Below are 14,129 nucleotides of genomic sequence, written 5' to 3'. Positions count from 1 at the left end.
TCTTTGTTTCATCACATTGGCTAAAAAATTCATACTGAGAGAGGCAGGGGTTGGAGCAGGGAGACCCCTGCATGTATCTATTCTTCCCTCTGCCCCTTTCTCTCCTCTCCTTCTGTCCTAGGAGACCCAAATTAGAATACATGTGCCCTCCTCTTCTCTTTTCCCTTCTCCTGATTTGAGCCAGACAAGAAGACACTAGTCTAAACTGAAGAAACTACATTGGCCTGAGAAGACTTAGTTAAAGGGGGTAGAGATCAGAGTTTGCAGCCTTCCAAATTAGTCCTTGGTAACACAAAAGAGAAGACAGGGCAGCCAGGCTACAGGGGTGGGAAGGCAACAGCTAAATCAGTATCTCCAAGGAAAACGCAGGCATTTTTTCCATATAGCCAGCACTGAAAAGCAAAGATTATGAGGGTTTCCATTGTTAGTTTGGATACTAGATTGATCTTCACCACTGTTGTCAGATAGCAAGGAAATGTAAGGAGAGAGAAAAGGAGTAAGATGGTGCAGTTGTGCTGGTCTCAGTTTCTACTATGTATTTGTACTCTTTTGCAATGCTTTCCCCCAGCGAGGGCAATTAAGAGGGCATAAGGCATGTACATTTCTTGGCCTACATCTTGCACACCCATAATTATTATGGCATGTTGCCTACAGGTCCTGGCCATGTCAGAGAATGCTACCAAGGAAGGGGCGGATAATGGTCTACTGACACATGTGGATGAGGGCAGAAAAAGGGCTCATAAACATTAAGGTCCTCTTAACAAAAGAATATTGCTAGACATGAAAATTTGAGATGCCAGCATCTAGTTTTTATCATATTTTAACACTATATAGCCTGAACAATTTTCGTTTGGTGGACATTCAGTTGATGAGTAGCTTTCCTTGAAGATAATTTTCAGAATAGCTTTCATAGGTAGAGGTCAAATTGACATGGCATTTCTGAGGGATCCTAACTACATCCTGACAGATGCCAGCATGATGCACATCTGATCTCTGCACACTGCATAACTGAACTAGCAACCCCAGACAGACCCCCTGCCTTCTCTAGGTGTCATCACCCTAATGACCAGAGGAATAGCCATTCTCAAATCTTGACAAGGGCACAAGAAAGTAAAACAGTGTGTACCCACCCATTAGCCACTCCTATCCTATTCCACATTTGGCCTAGTGACCTTGTGCTTTAAGGAGTTTATAAAGCAAACCTCATGACCATGGGCTGGTGGAATCTGCCATAATCCTTTCAAACCTTAGATTGCAAACCCATAAATTGGGAGGATTTCCTCTATGCCTCATGGTGGAAGGTGAAGCCCTTTAAATAATCGAAAATCCACTGAGATGAGAAGACTTTTGGTATCTGCTGAAATCTTTGAAGAAGTTACTACTGCTGTCTGAGATATAATGGGGGGATAAAGGCCCCACTCTGCCAGTTTACCTGGCTTTAGAGAACAATAGGCTATTCTCCAAACTATTCATGGCACTGAAGCCTGGTCTACACAGGTAGCCACAACTCTGATCGCTGAGCACCTCGTAGGCAGGGCTGCTTGTCTTGGGGCCCTATCTAGTGATAACGCCCAACAAGATGACCCATGTTTAGAAAAGCCAGCTTCCCATTCATTGTTGCTCGTCCCTTCAGTGAACCTATTATCTCAGCAAGAGTCTGGTCTTTGTTATTTGGTGGAATTTGCCTTTTACGAGACAAGTTTATTTTTCAGCCATGGGTGAACTGCCTTCTCTTACCTTGTGGAGGGAAATCTGAATTACCAAGTCGTTGGTCAAGGACTACAGTCAGTGGCCTGGAGCTAGGTCAACATGTCCTTTCTGTTCCCCAGAAAGCAGGGTCCTATTCAGGGGAGTGCTGGTAAATGTGTAACAACTGGCTTAAGCAGGACACACTTGGAAGTTAAATCTACATTACTAACATTTTCTCTATCACTTTCTTAAGTCTGCACGTTCAATGAAACAATGACTCAAGCCCTGGTTTGTAGTTTGCCAATTTTTGAGGTATAAGTGTTCTCACTAAAAATTTAGCCATGGGTTCTTGAATGGCTGGCTCCCTCCAGCACACCTTTGGTCCTATTGTAAGAGCCTGCTGGTCTGCATAGCTAGTGGAGACCTGAGTCTTTAGGGGCTAGTCTTATGTTAATGAAATGAACCATTAGCAGGTTCTGTGTTGGTGCTGAGCGCTGCTTTGTGGATTGATGCATGAGGTATAAGGATCTAAGACTGTCTCTATCCTAACTACCTAGGCCTATAAGAGGATAGACTCTCGGAGCTGAGGGTTGGAAAGGGAAGAAGAAACCAGTCCCTAATGACAGTTCTGGTCCTAATGTTACCCCTGATGAGATATTCCAAAAGGCTTTTTTCTTGCAATGAGAAACATTGAGAAAATAACTATAAAATTTCAAAGATCCCACTATCATTTTTTGTTTGCAAGAAGTTAAAAAAATTGACTGGTAAACATCATGGTATTTCCATGCATCACTGGTGAACTCCTGGCCACAAGTACACTGGATTGATGTTCAAGAGCGAACAGACATTCCCAGAATAATAATGAGGTCTTAAACTGCAGTACGATGGACATTATCTTTCCCCTGCCTTAGATACAGAAAAAGGGTGGAGAATGGTATCAGGACCTCAAAATTGTTTTCATTGATCTGAACAACCATTCAACAACATTAATGCCTCTGAGCTCCCACAGCTACTAAGAAAATCTGCCTTCCCTATAAGTTCACCAAGATCCTAAGGCTATTCCATGATCAAGGCTGACCTAGTGAAGTGGAAGGATACTTCATGATTTGATCTGAAAATAAAAAGCCTTCCTCCTTTTCCCCACCCCAAGTCAAAAAGGTATTGTGATATACTTCAAAGAGCAAGGAACTAGGACTTGGGAAACCTGGGTTCTGGTCCAGATTGAGCCACTCACTAGTTGTGTGACATTAGGCAAACCACATTACCTGGGTAGGGGTGGGAAACCTGTGGCCTCAAGGCCACATGTGGCCGTCTAGGCCCTCAAGTGTGGCCGTTTGACTGAATCCCCTAGGATTTGTTGTGAAGTTTGGATTCAGTCAAAGGGCCTCACTTGAGGGCCTAGAGGGCCACATGTGGCCTTGAGGCTGCAGGTTCTGCATCCCTGATCCTAGAGTGTATCTAGGTTGAACTAAGGTTCCTCCTGGATTTGTGACATTATGATTATTCCCACCACCAGCTCACCATAGAGCCTGGAATTCTCACCATCACAGTCACTTGTTTAGGTTAAGGCATTGTGGTTCCAGAAACTGCACATGTGCTGCATGAAAGATGACATATTAACCCATCAGTTTCCATTGGTGTGGTACAAATTAGTTTTATCAGATTACTTTCTTGTTACTGAGCAATAAGCAGGGCCCTGAGGGGAAGGAATGCAGGGAGGCAGGTGCAGATTTAGGGACGATGGGGAGTCAGAAAGGCCTCCTGCATGGAACTTCGTATGGAAAAGGCAGGTTCAAGCTGAGTTGCCACAATGGGTGAGGGGCCCCAGGCAGCTAAGGGATAGCACAAAGGCTCTGGGCACCTAGGAGTAGGGCTATTCACAGCAGACAGGGAGCTGTGTTAAAAGGGATGGTGAGGAGCGCTTAAGACAAATTTCTCCTGGTTCACAATCTTGCTTTGGGATGTCCTAGCACATGGAACAGTGCTCTGCATATAGTAGTTACTTAAACATTTGAGTGAATAAATGCTCCTGCTGCCATCATTGGTCATCTCACAGTGGTGGTATCTTCATGACTTCTTTCCCCATCACAAATGGAGGAAAGCTAGGGGTCAGGTGATAAGTCCAATATTGATCAATCTACCCTATATAGCCACGTCCAAGAATGCAAGAACTTACGGCCTGCGGATATGTTTTTAGACTCCTGAGAAGCTTCTGGCTCAGATCAAGACCATCACCAAAGCCATGGAGATGATCATTGATAAACTCCAGCATGGTGAAGTGGATAAAGGACTCAGTTTAGAACTGGGACATCTGGGTTTGGATCCCAACTTGTCTACTCAGCCTTCATGTGATCTTGGGCAAGTCCCTTCCACTCTCAGTGACTCAGTTTCTCACCTGTAAAATGAGTGGCTTTCAAGGTACCTAGCATTTCTAAATCTTATGACCACCTGCAAGTGACCTTGGACCAGGTGAGTGCTGGTAAATGTTTGACAACCAGCTCTGGCCAAGGGGGAGGAGAAATGCATGCACAACATGCCTTTAAATTTAATCTACACTGTTAATGTCTTCCCTATCACTTTCTTTCTTTCTTTTTTTTAATATAAATTTGTTTATTTTTAGTTTTCAACATTCACTTCCACAAGTTTTTGAGTTCCAAATTTTCACCCCATTTCCCCCCTCCCCCCACCCCAAGATGTCATGAATTCTGAATATCCCTTCCCCTAGTCTGTCCTCTCTTCTCTCTCTCTCCCCTTCTCTTATCCCCTTCCCCTTCTATTTTCCTATAGGGCAGGACAGACTTCTGTACCCCATTTCCTATATTTCTTATTTCCCAGTAGCATGTGAAAACATTTTTTAAAAAACATATGTTTTTGAAACTTTAGGTTTCAAATTTTCTGTCTTCCTCCCTCCCCACCCACCCTCATTGAAAAGGCAAGCAACTCAATATAGGTTGTACATGTGCAGTTATGCAAAACACGTCCATAGTAGACATGTTGTGAAAAACTAACTCTATTTTCCTTAATCCTATCCTGCCCTCCCATTTATTCTATTCTTTCTTTTGACCCTATCCCTCCTCAGAAGTATTTACTTCTGATTACCCCCTTTCCCAATCTGCCCTCCTCTCTATCATCCCCTGTTCTCTTGTCCCCTTCTCCCCCTATTTTCTGTAGGGTAAGACAGACTTCCATACCCAATTGAATGTGTATGTTATTCCCTCCTTAAGCCAAATCCTATGAGAATAAGATTCATTCATTCCCTCTCACCTTCCCCCGTTTCCCCTCCACTGTAAGAGACTTTTCTTTTCTGTTTTTTTTGTGAGATAATTTACCCCATTCTACCTCTCCCTTTCTTCTTCTCCGAGTATAATCCTCTCTCATCCCTTAATTTTATTCTCCAGATATGACCCCTTAATCTTCAACTCACCCTGTGCCCTCTATCTATCTATCTATATACATACATATAATTTTTTTCCTCCAACTACCCTAATACTGACAAAGGTCTCATGAGTTATAAATATCATCTTTCCATGCAGGAATGTAAACAGTTCAATCTTAATAAGTCTCTTATGATTTCTCTTTCCTGTTTACCTCTTCATGTTCCACTTGAGTCCTGTATTTGAAAGTCAAATTTTCTTTCAGCTCTGGTCTTTTCATCAGAATGCTTGAAAGTCCTCTATTTCACTGAATGACCATTTTTTCCCCTGAAGGATTATACTCAGTTTTGCTGGGTAGGTGATTCTTGGTTGTAATCCTATCTCCTTTGCCCTCCGGAATATTATATTCCATGCCCTGCAGTCCTTTAATGTAGAAGCTGCTAAATCTTGTGTTATCCTGATTGTGTTTCCACAGTACTTGAATTGTTTCCTTCTGGCAGCTTGTAATATTTTCTCCTTGACCTGGGAACTCTGGAATTTGGCTATAATATTCCTAGGAGTTTTCCTTTGGGGATCTCTTTCAGGAGGAGATCTGTGGATTCTTTCAATTTCTATTTTGCCCTCTGGTTCTACTATATCAGGGCAGTTTTCCTTGATAATTTCTTGAAAGATGATGTCTAGGCTCTTTTTTGATCATGGCTTTCAGATAGTCCAATAATTTTTAAATTCTCTCTCCTGGATCTATTTTCCAGGTCAGTTGTTTTTCCAATGAGATATTTCACATTTTTTCTAATTTTTCATTCTTTTGGATTTGTTTTACAGTGTCTTGATTTCTCATAAAGTCACTATCTTCCAATTGCTCTATTCTAATTTTTAAGGAAGTATTTTCTTCAGTAATCTTTTGGACTTCCTTTTCCATTTGGCCAATTTTTCTTTTTAGGGCATTTTCTCCTCATTGGCTTTTTGGACCTCTTTTGCCATTTGGGTTAGGCTTTTTTAAGGTGTTATTTTCTTCAGTATTTTTTTGGGTCTCCTTTAGCAAGCTGTTGACTTGTTTTTCATGATTTTCTTGCATCACTCTCATTTCTCTTCCCAGTTTTTCCTCTACTTCCCTTACTTGCTTCTCAAAATCCCTTTTGAGCTCTTCCAAGGCCTGGGACTGATTCATATTTTTCTTGGAGGCTTTGGATGTAGGAGCTTTGACTTTGTTGTCTTCTTCTGGTTGTATATTTTGATCTTCTTTTTCACCAAAGTAAGATAATATAGTCTGACTCTTTTTGCGCTGCTTGCTCATGATCCAGCCAATTACTTGAGTTTTAAACTCTTTGTTAAGGTAGAGTCTGCTTCCAATGTGGAGAATGTACTGTCCCAAGCTTCAGGGGTTTGTACAGCTGTTTTCAGAGATACTTGTAGGGACCTGTAAATTTTCAGTTCTTCCAAGGTGGTATGATAAGGGGAGGTGTTTACTCCTTTCCTGGCCTGTGACACAAGTACTCCTTTCTGTCCTGTAACTGTGAGGAGGGCCTCTCCACAGCCACTACAAGCTCCACCGCCAGCTCCTCCTCACCCCAGCACTGCCCCCAGAACTGTGACCCAGATCCACACACGGGCAAAGCAAGAGATTCCTGCCTCAGCACTGGCAAAGAGATCCCTGCATCCCTCTCTGATCAGCCACTGGATTCCCCCTCAGTCTGTGGGCCGGAAGCTTGGGAAGCAGCTGCACCCCCCAGCGCCACACTCTTGGGGAATGGAGCTGAAACCCCACCTTCCTTTCTCAGCACCGACAGAAACAGACTTTTCCCACTGACCTTCTAAGTTGTCTTTGGCATTGGTGGATTGAGGAGTCTGGAAAAAGGCACAGCTGCCCGCGATTCAGTCTTCTGAGGCCTGCTCCAGGTTTGCTGTGGCCTGCGTGCCCACGCCATGCTGCGCTGCGCTCCCAGCCCGGCGCAACACAGCTTTCTGATCAATCATCCAGGTTGTCTTGGGCTGGAAATTTATTTCACTCTGTCTTTTTGTGGGTTCTACTGCTTCAGAATTTGTTTAAAGCCATTTTTTAAGAGTATTTGGAGGGGTTTGCGGGAGAGCTCAAGCAAGTCACTGCTTTCACTCCGCCATCTTGGCTCTGCCCTCCCCCTATCACTTTCTTAAGTCTAAACAGTCAATAATATAATAAGTCAAGCCCTGATTTGTAGCATTTGCCAATTTCCAAAGTATAAATGCTCCCCTTGAACATTTAACAATTGGCTTTGTCAAGCCAGTACGAGCCAGACTGGTGTGCTACTGTCTTCATACTTCCTAGAACCAAAGTAGTGCAATGGACCGACAAAGAGAGTATTACAAGAATTCCTACACACCTCCAAAGCTATTCATCAGCAATACAGAGCCTATAACTGTCACACAATTCTGCCAGGCTATTGGGGAGCACCTCAGGACCCTTCCTGTTGCTTGTCACCTACCAGTCTAGGCATTCATGACTATGGTCTATAGATGCGGGTATTGTGTTGTGGCTGCCTCCCAGAAGAGCTATGTAAATATTTACTTACAGGACAGTCATCAAGAGATGCTGAATAGAGAGAGATGCTGATTCATTGCCTTCACTGAAACCCTTTCTTTTCCCTCCCCTTCCTTCCTCTTTAGAAGGAGGGAGACATTCTGACGCCACATCTTGGAACAAAGCTGGCTTGACGTAGTCTTGTCTGTTTCCGCCTTGATGGCAGACTGCCATTCTGGTAACTGTTGAGAGAACTTTGAGGCACTCTTTTCTTTAGGGGGGTCTACAACCTGCCTGTCTCCCAGCCTCCAACAACAACCCATCTATGATCTCTTTTCTGCTGAGGTCGAGGAACAATGGAATTCCTGGAATTCTTCAAATTGGAAGTGAATGGCACCATGGTGACAGTGGCTCTGGTCCTGGTCCTCTTAGCCCTTTTGAAATGGTAAGTAGAGTCATCAAGTAGGTGGCTGTTAACTAGGGTATGTACGTTTTCAGTAGTGCTATGTGGTACAGTAGAAAACTAGATGGATTTTGAATTGGAGGAACTAGCTTTGAATCATGACTCTTCTACTTACGGCTCATGTGTGTAATCAAGCCACTTATCCTCTCTAGACCTCAACTATTTCCTCATCTGTAAAATGGACTAGATAGCTTCTGAAGTACCTTCTAGTGTTGGATCTATGATTCCCCGTGAGTTGCTGTTGCTGATGTGGTTTATGTGAGGTTGTTTCGGGGGTTTTCCCCAACCTAGTGGAAGTTAAGGATTTACATAGCCTTTGAATCAAGAGCAAATGGTTGAGTTAATCTTTCGCTCTTTTCCTCAGTATTAGGTAGTAGCAGAAACAGATGGTGATCGAGAGGTTTGAAGAATGATAAATTGGGAAGTAAAACAATACAAGCTGGAAAGACCCACATGATCTTAGGAGTAGCCTCTTTAGAACCATTGTGTTTTCTCACTTCTTGCTTCTCAGGGGCCTCTCCCTATTTTGGTTCCTCATCCCAGACTCCCCCTCATTTCAAGCTTTTAAAAACAATTGATGATTCAGGGAAAGCATAGGCTGAGTTCACCCTTTTAAGTTTAGAAGAGGCACAGATGTTGTGATCTCTGCCCATCTATGGGCAAAGTTGTTCACTGAACCCTCTGAGACTGTATCAGAAGTGGGAGACTGCTCCCCTCACATCTGCTCTTCAGGGCCCTTTTATAAGGCTAGATTCCCAGCAGCTAAGGGGAGCTTAAAGAACTGACTCCCAGTTAGTTCTTAACTCTGCAGTTATCCCTTGTTAGATTACTAGAGACTCTGAAGAGTTCATGAAACGCTGAATCTAGGCATGATTATTCCTTTAGGCTAAATGCACTAAATCCAATCCAACTCAGTCCAATCCAATCTGACAAGGATTAATTAAGTACCTTCTATAAGTGAGATGCTACATTTTACCTTGGGGATAGATACAAAGTCAAACCAACAGAAACGGTTTCTGTACTCAAGATGCTTATATTCTACGGAGGGAATAAAATACGGTTGTTTGGTTCCCCCACCTTCTGACCTTTGTGTGTGGTATTTGTGTGTGTGTATATACATACAATACACATATGTGTGTGCTTATATATAATTTGTGCATGTATATATACATACATGCACCATGTGTATGTATGTGTGTATTATATATGTATGTATGTATGTATACATATACATATATGATTTAAAGAGGAAGGAGAGAGCCTTAATGACTAAGGAGATGGGAAAGTCTTCCCATAGGAGATGGCACATGATCAGAACCCAGAAGGAAGTTAGAGATTCTAAGAAATGAAGGAAAGGAGGTGAGGCATTTCCAGGCCTGTGCAAAGGGACAGCAGTAGGAGACTGAGCTAACCCTCTCACTAATAACCTCAGTTACTCAGCTGTTTCTGATCTCCATAGGTAAAGATGAAAAGCAGAAAAAAATAATGAGAACGTGCTAGAGTCAGGGCAGAATTTCCACTTCTCCTGCTCCTGTTGGGGAGAAATGCTGTTCTAGATAGGAATATGGGGATATGAAAAGTAATACACTATGTAGATATTGAGGCATCATTTTCCTGGGAATTTAATAACTTAAAGAAACTTAAAACCTTTCAACTCCTCATCTTGTTTGGCTTTTTAACTGAATTATCTTCTGAACTTTGCATCTCAGTTAACCATGTGTGACTTGAAAATCAACATTAACTTTTTTTAAAAAAGCCTTTTACTTTTTCTTCATATGAATCTTCACCTAAGTCCTTTGATGCCTCATTCTGGCATGGAGGTCACTCTGGGCATTGAGGACTATGTTAGTAAAGCAAAAAATTTGATGGGGCCTACCAAGCTGTAAAGGCTTCTAGTGCGGACCTATCAATGGACTTGTCTCAGTTAATCAATCAATTGAAAGCATATGTTAAGTGATTACTAGGTGCTAAGCACTGTGGGATACAAAGACAAAATGAAACAGCCCCTGTCCTCAAGGAGTTTACATTCTATTAGAATGCCAGCTGAATGGATTATAGAGGGGCTCAGTTGGCTGTCGGCTGATGAATTTTTTGGCCACAGTAGCCACAGGAGTGGAGGGAGTCCCCACATGGGATGATGAAATTCAGTGGTTCAATTCAATTCAATAAACATTTATTCAAGTTCCTAATATGTGAAAGTCACCATATGAGTCACTGGTGACACAATGACAGAAATGAAACAATCTCTGCCCTCAACAAGCTTATATTCCACTGCAAGATTACATGCAAGTCAATACAGACTACCTACAAAACAATTCCAACAAAAGAAATTGTGATAATGACTTTGAGGCAGATCAGAAAAGGCTTCAGGTAGGAGATGGCATTGAAGCCATGCTTTGAAGGGAAGCCAGTGATTCCATGAGGTGGAGATGAGGAGAGAGGACATTCCAGACATGGGGGGAAGGGAACATTTGTTCAAAGGCACCCAACGAAGGGGAAGATGAACTGTAGTACATGGGGAAACAGCTAGGAGGTCAGTTTGTTAGGAGCAAATAGTCCATGAAGAAGATTTTCAAAGTGTGGCTCATGGCAGGATTCATGGTCCAGGAAATGGTTTCATGGTACTAACGTTTTAACCTCCTTAGGCTTCCTTCGGATTTTTCAACTGTGAAGTTAGGGGGTTGGATGAGATGACCTCTACGTTGCTTCCTGATAATCTAATATTGGTCCTATATTACAACCTTGCCTATTAGTCCATAAGCTCCTTGAGAGCAGGAATGATTTTTTTTACCTTTGTATTCCTAGCACTTTGTATACTCCATGGCATATAGCTGGTGCCTAATAAATGCTTATTGACTAGATGCTATCCAGGGGTGGGGAACCTATGACCTTGAGGCTGCATGTGGCCCTCTAGCTCCTCAAGTGAGGCCCTTTGATTCAATTCAAACTTCACAGAACAAATCCCCTTAATAAAAGGATTTGTTCTGTAAAACTTGGACTTAGTTAAAAGGCCACACCTAAGGACCTAGAAGGCCACATGTGGCCTCAAGGACACAGGTTCCCTACCCATGCTTTACCCTTTCATTTTTGGCATGAATAACAAGATATCTAAGTGGCAGGAAACTAAGCCTTTTCCTGCTAAATCAACACAGCTAGGTTAATCACAATCAGGGTACTACAAACAACCAATAAAATAGTGGGGGAAGTTATACGTGTGTAATCAGTCATTAAGGTCAGGTCATGAAGCCAGGTTCAGAGGTATGGAGACAGGTATAGGGAGCTGTAGAGTGAGGCTGAGATAAGGTCAGAACCAGAGAGAGAGGTGTCTGAGTCAGGTTGCCAAAACAAAGACAACAAAACAGATTAGAGGGGTTGCCTGGGAACCAGCAGTAGGGTCAAGCTCAGCAATTCAAACAGGACGGTGCTGCAGGAGCAAGGGAACTGCAGGACAACATTGGTGAGGCCTCCTCCCCCACTTGGGTTACCAGTTAACTCTGGAAAGCACAGCCCACCTTTACAGGGTGTTAACAGAACGTTGGCTAGCTAATAAAAAGAATAGACATCCGTTCACACAAAGTTGTACTGTTCATTTTGGTGAAATATTTCACATCCATTTTTGATGGAGAAAAGGAACCATTGGTAAAACTCAGGGCCTCAAAGGTCTCTCCACAAATGCTAAAAATTTAAGCAAGAAACATGAGGTATAAGAAATTCAACTAAAAAAAAAAGTTCAACTACAAGGAGGCCTCTGAACCTCAATGGGGTCACTGACATTTGGTGGGATGAAGCCCATGACTGGTTTCTGGCTTAGGAAAGGTATATCTTAGTCAGAAGAAATAGGATAGCTGAAAGAGGGAGGGACTATTAAGAAGGTTTACTCATGGAAGGAGATCCAAGTAACAAGAGGTGGGACAGAGCATGACCGAAAATGAAGGTCAATGGAGGCAGCACCAGAAATGATTTTGTTATTGGAATATGCTACAAATCCCATGACGAGAAAGAGGAAATAAATGAGTGGGAAGCAAATCACAAGCCTGGTGCAAAAGCAGTGACGGAGAACTTCAATTATCCAGGCAGAGATCATGAGGTGGCACAGTAGACAGAGTATGAATTCTGCCTCAGAGACTTCCCAGCTGTGAAGCACTGGGGAAGTCACTTAATCTCTCTTTGCCTCAGTTTCCCCATGGGGATGATAAATAACACCTAAATGGGAATAATAATAACACCTAGCACATAGAGTTGGAGTGAGGCTCAAATAAGATAATATATGTAAAACACTTTGCAAAGCTTAAAGTGCTACATAAATGCTAGCCATTATTATTATTTTTTTCTCCTGAAGCTTACTCTTTGTGTGTGTGTATGTTCATGTCCACATTCACATGTGCTAGAAGCAGAGCAGCTAATAACTTCTGACTTGCCTTAGTGATAATTCCATCTTTCAAGATGCAGAGGAACCAAAGAAGAGAAATTCTTCTCCAGATCTGATTCTTATTAATGGGAAGACCTGTGTGCTAGGACAGAAATCATGGGAACCTTGAGATGCAGTAACCTCTCCTTCCTTGAATTTGTTATAGAGAAGAAATTCAAGTCTAGTCTACACGTACCCTAAATGTTGGGAAAGCAAATTTTTAAAAGGTTCAGAGGAAAATGAAGTAGTATCTCATGGACTGAAATTCTGCGGAGGAAGTTGGCCTAGGAGGGATAGAACATCCTCAAGAATGGAATTCCAGAGGACGAATATGAGCATGACATAGTCACTAAAAATAATATTAGAAGTGCTAAAGCTCAGAATGATCTGAAGTTGGTGAGGCTGAAGCCAAAGTGAACAAAAGGGATTTTTAAACGCTCTATAGAAAGAAAAAGGAAGAGCAAAGAAGGGAAAGGCCTCTGTGCTTGGTTAGATGGGACGACGATAACTAATAACAGAGAGAAGGAATTGCTGCTCAATTCTTACTTTGCTTCTGTTTCTTTGCCAAGGAGGCTCATCTTTGATATGACATAAAATTATAAAATACTGGAACACACAGGGACCCTAGAGGTCATTTCACCTAATCCTATTATGTGTGAGATTGAATGCTGGGAGAAAGGCAGAGTAGAGATAGTCAAGGATGCATAAAGGTTTCCAGCATAGATGATTAGTTGAATGGTGATGAAATTTACAGAAATAGGAACATTAGTAGAGGTGTAGTTTGGGGAGAAAAATAATGAGTTTGGTTTCCAAGCTTCAGGTGTGAAATGCAGGTGGCGATATCAGGCAGCCAGTTAGAAATTCAGAACTAAGTCTCTTTGGATAGTGTTTTTTTTTTATTAAACATATTTTCACATTAGTGATGTTGTAAGTAAGAATTAGAATCAACAGGAGGAATCACCAGAAAGAGGAAACAAAACTCAGCCAAAGGAAAAGAAAATAACAAATAGTATGCTTCAATCTGCATTCAAACTCCATAGTTCTTTCTTTGGGTGTGGATAGCATTTTCCATCATGAGGCCTTTGGAGATATCTTAGATACTCGTATTTCTGGGAAGGGTTAAGTCTATCAATATCAGTCATTGTACAATGTGGCTATTACTGTGTACAACATTCTCTTGGTTCTGCTCACTTCACTCAACATCAGACCATACAAGTCTTTCCAGGTTTTTCTGAAAGCAGCCTGTTTATCTTTTTTTTTTTTTTTAAAGGCATTTGGGGTTAAGTGACTTGCCCAGGGTCACACAGCTAGAAAATGTCAAGTGTTTGGTCTGAGGCCAAATTTGAGCTCAGGTCCTCCATGTACCAAATTGTTCAGCCATTCCCCAATTGATGGACATCCTCTCAATTTCCAATTCTTTGCCACCACAAAAATGGATAGTATTTTTTTATGACTAACTACCACCCAGAACCCCCTTTGTTCCTGACAGACAACTTCGTTGTTGTTGGGTTGTTTCAGCCATCTTTGACTCTACATGACCCCACTTTGAGATTTGCTTGGCAAAATACTGAAGTGATTTGCCATGTTCCTCTCCAGGCCATTTGACAGATCAGGAAACTGAGGCAAACAGAGTTAAGTGACTTGCCCAAGGTCACATGGCTGGTAAGTGTCTGAGGTCAGATTTGAATTCATGAAGATGAG

The 14,129-nt window shown here is 42.2% G+C and overlaps 1 protein-coding gene across 2 annotated transcripts in view; it reads left to right on the top strand.

The window, feature by feature from the left end:
• The first annotated feature begins 7,721 nt into the window (after positions 1-7,721).
• The window catches only part of TBXAS1 (thromboxane A synthase 1), a 238,005-nt gene continuing 231,597 nt past the window's right edge, over positions 7,722-14,129 (top strand). The window contains exon 1 of one of the 2 annotated variants that reach the window (XM_020997953.2): positions 7,722-8,002. In XM_020997953.2, coding sequence (XP_020853612.1) covers positions 7,914-8,002 — 89 coding nt within the window. In that variant the 5' untranslated portion in view covers positions 7,722-7,913. The remainder of the gene's footprint in view (positions 8,003-14,129) is intronic. The other variant, XM_078153401.1, reaches the window with a different exon arrangement.

The sequence above is a fragment of the Phascolarctos cinereus genome, unplaced genomic scaffold (assembly GCF_003287225.1).
Source record: "Phascolarctos cinereus isolate Bilbo 61053 unplaced genomic scaffold, phaCin_HiC Scaffold_1;HRSCAF=81, whole genome shotgun sequence".
NCBI classification, from domain to species: Eukaryota; Metazoa; Chordata; class Mammalia; order Diprotodontia; family Phascolarctidae; genus Phascolarctos; species Phascolarctos cinereus.
Note: the sequence above shows the minus strand (reverse complement) of the source record. Positions and strands in the feature narration are given on the sequence as shown.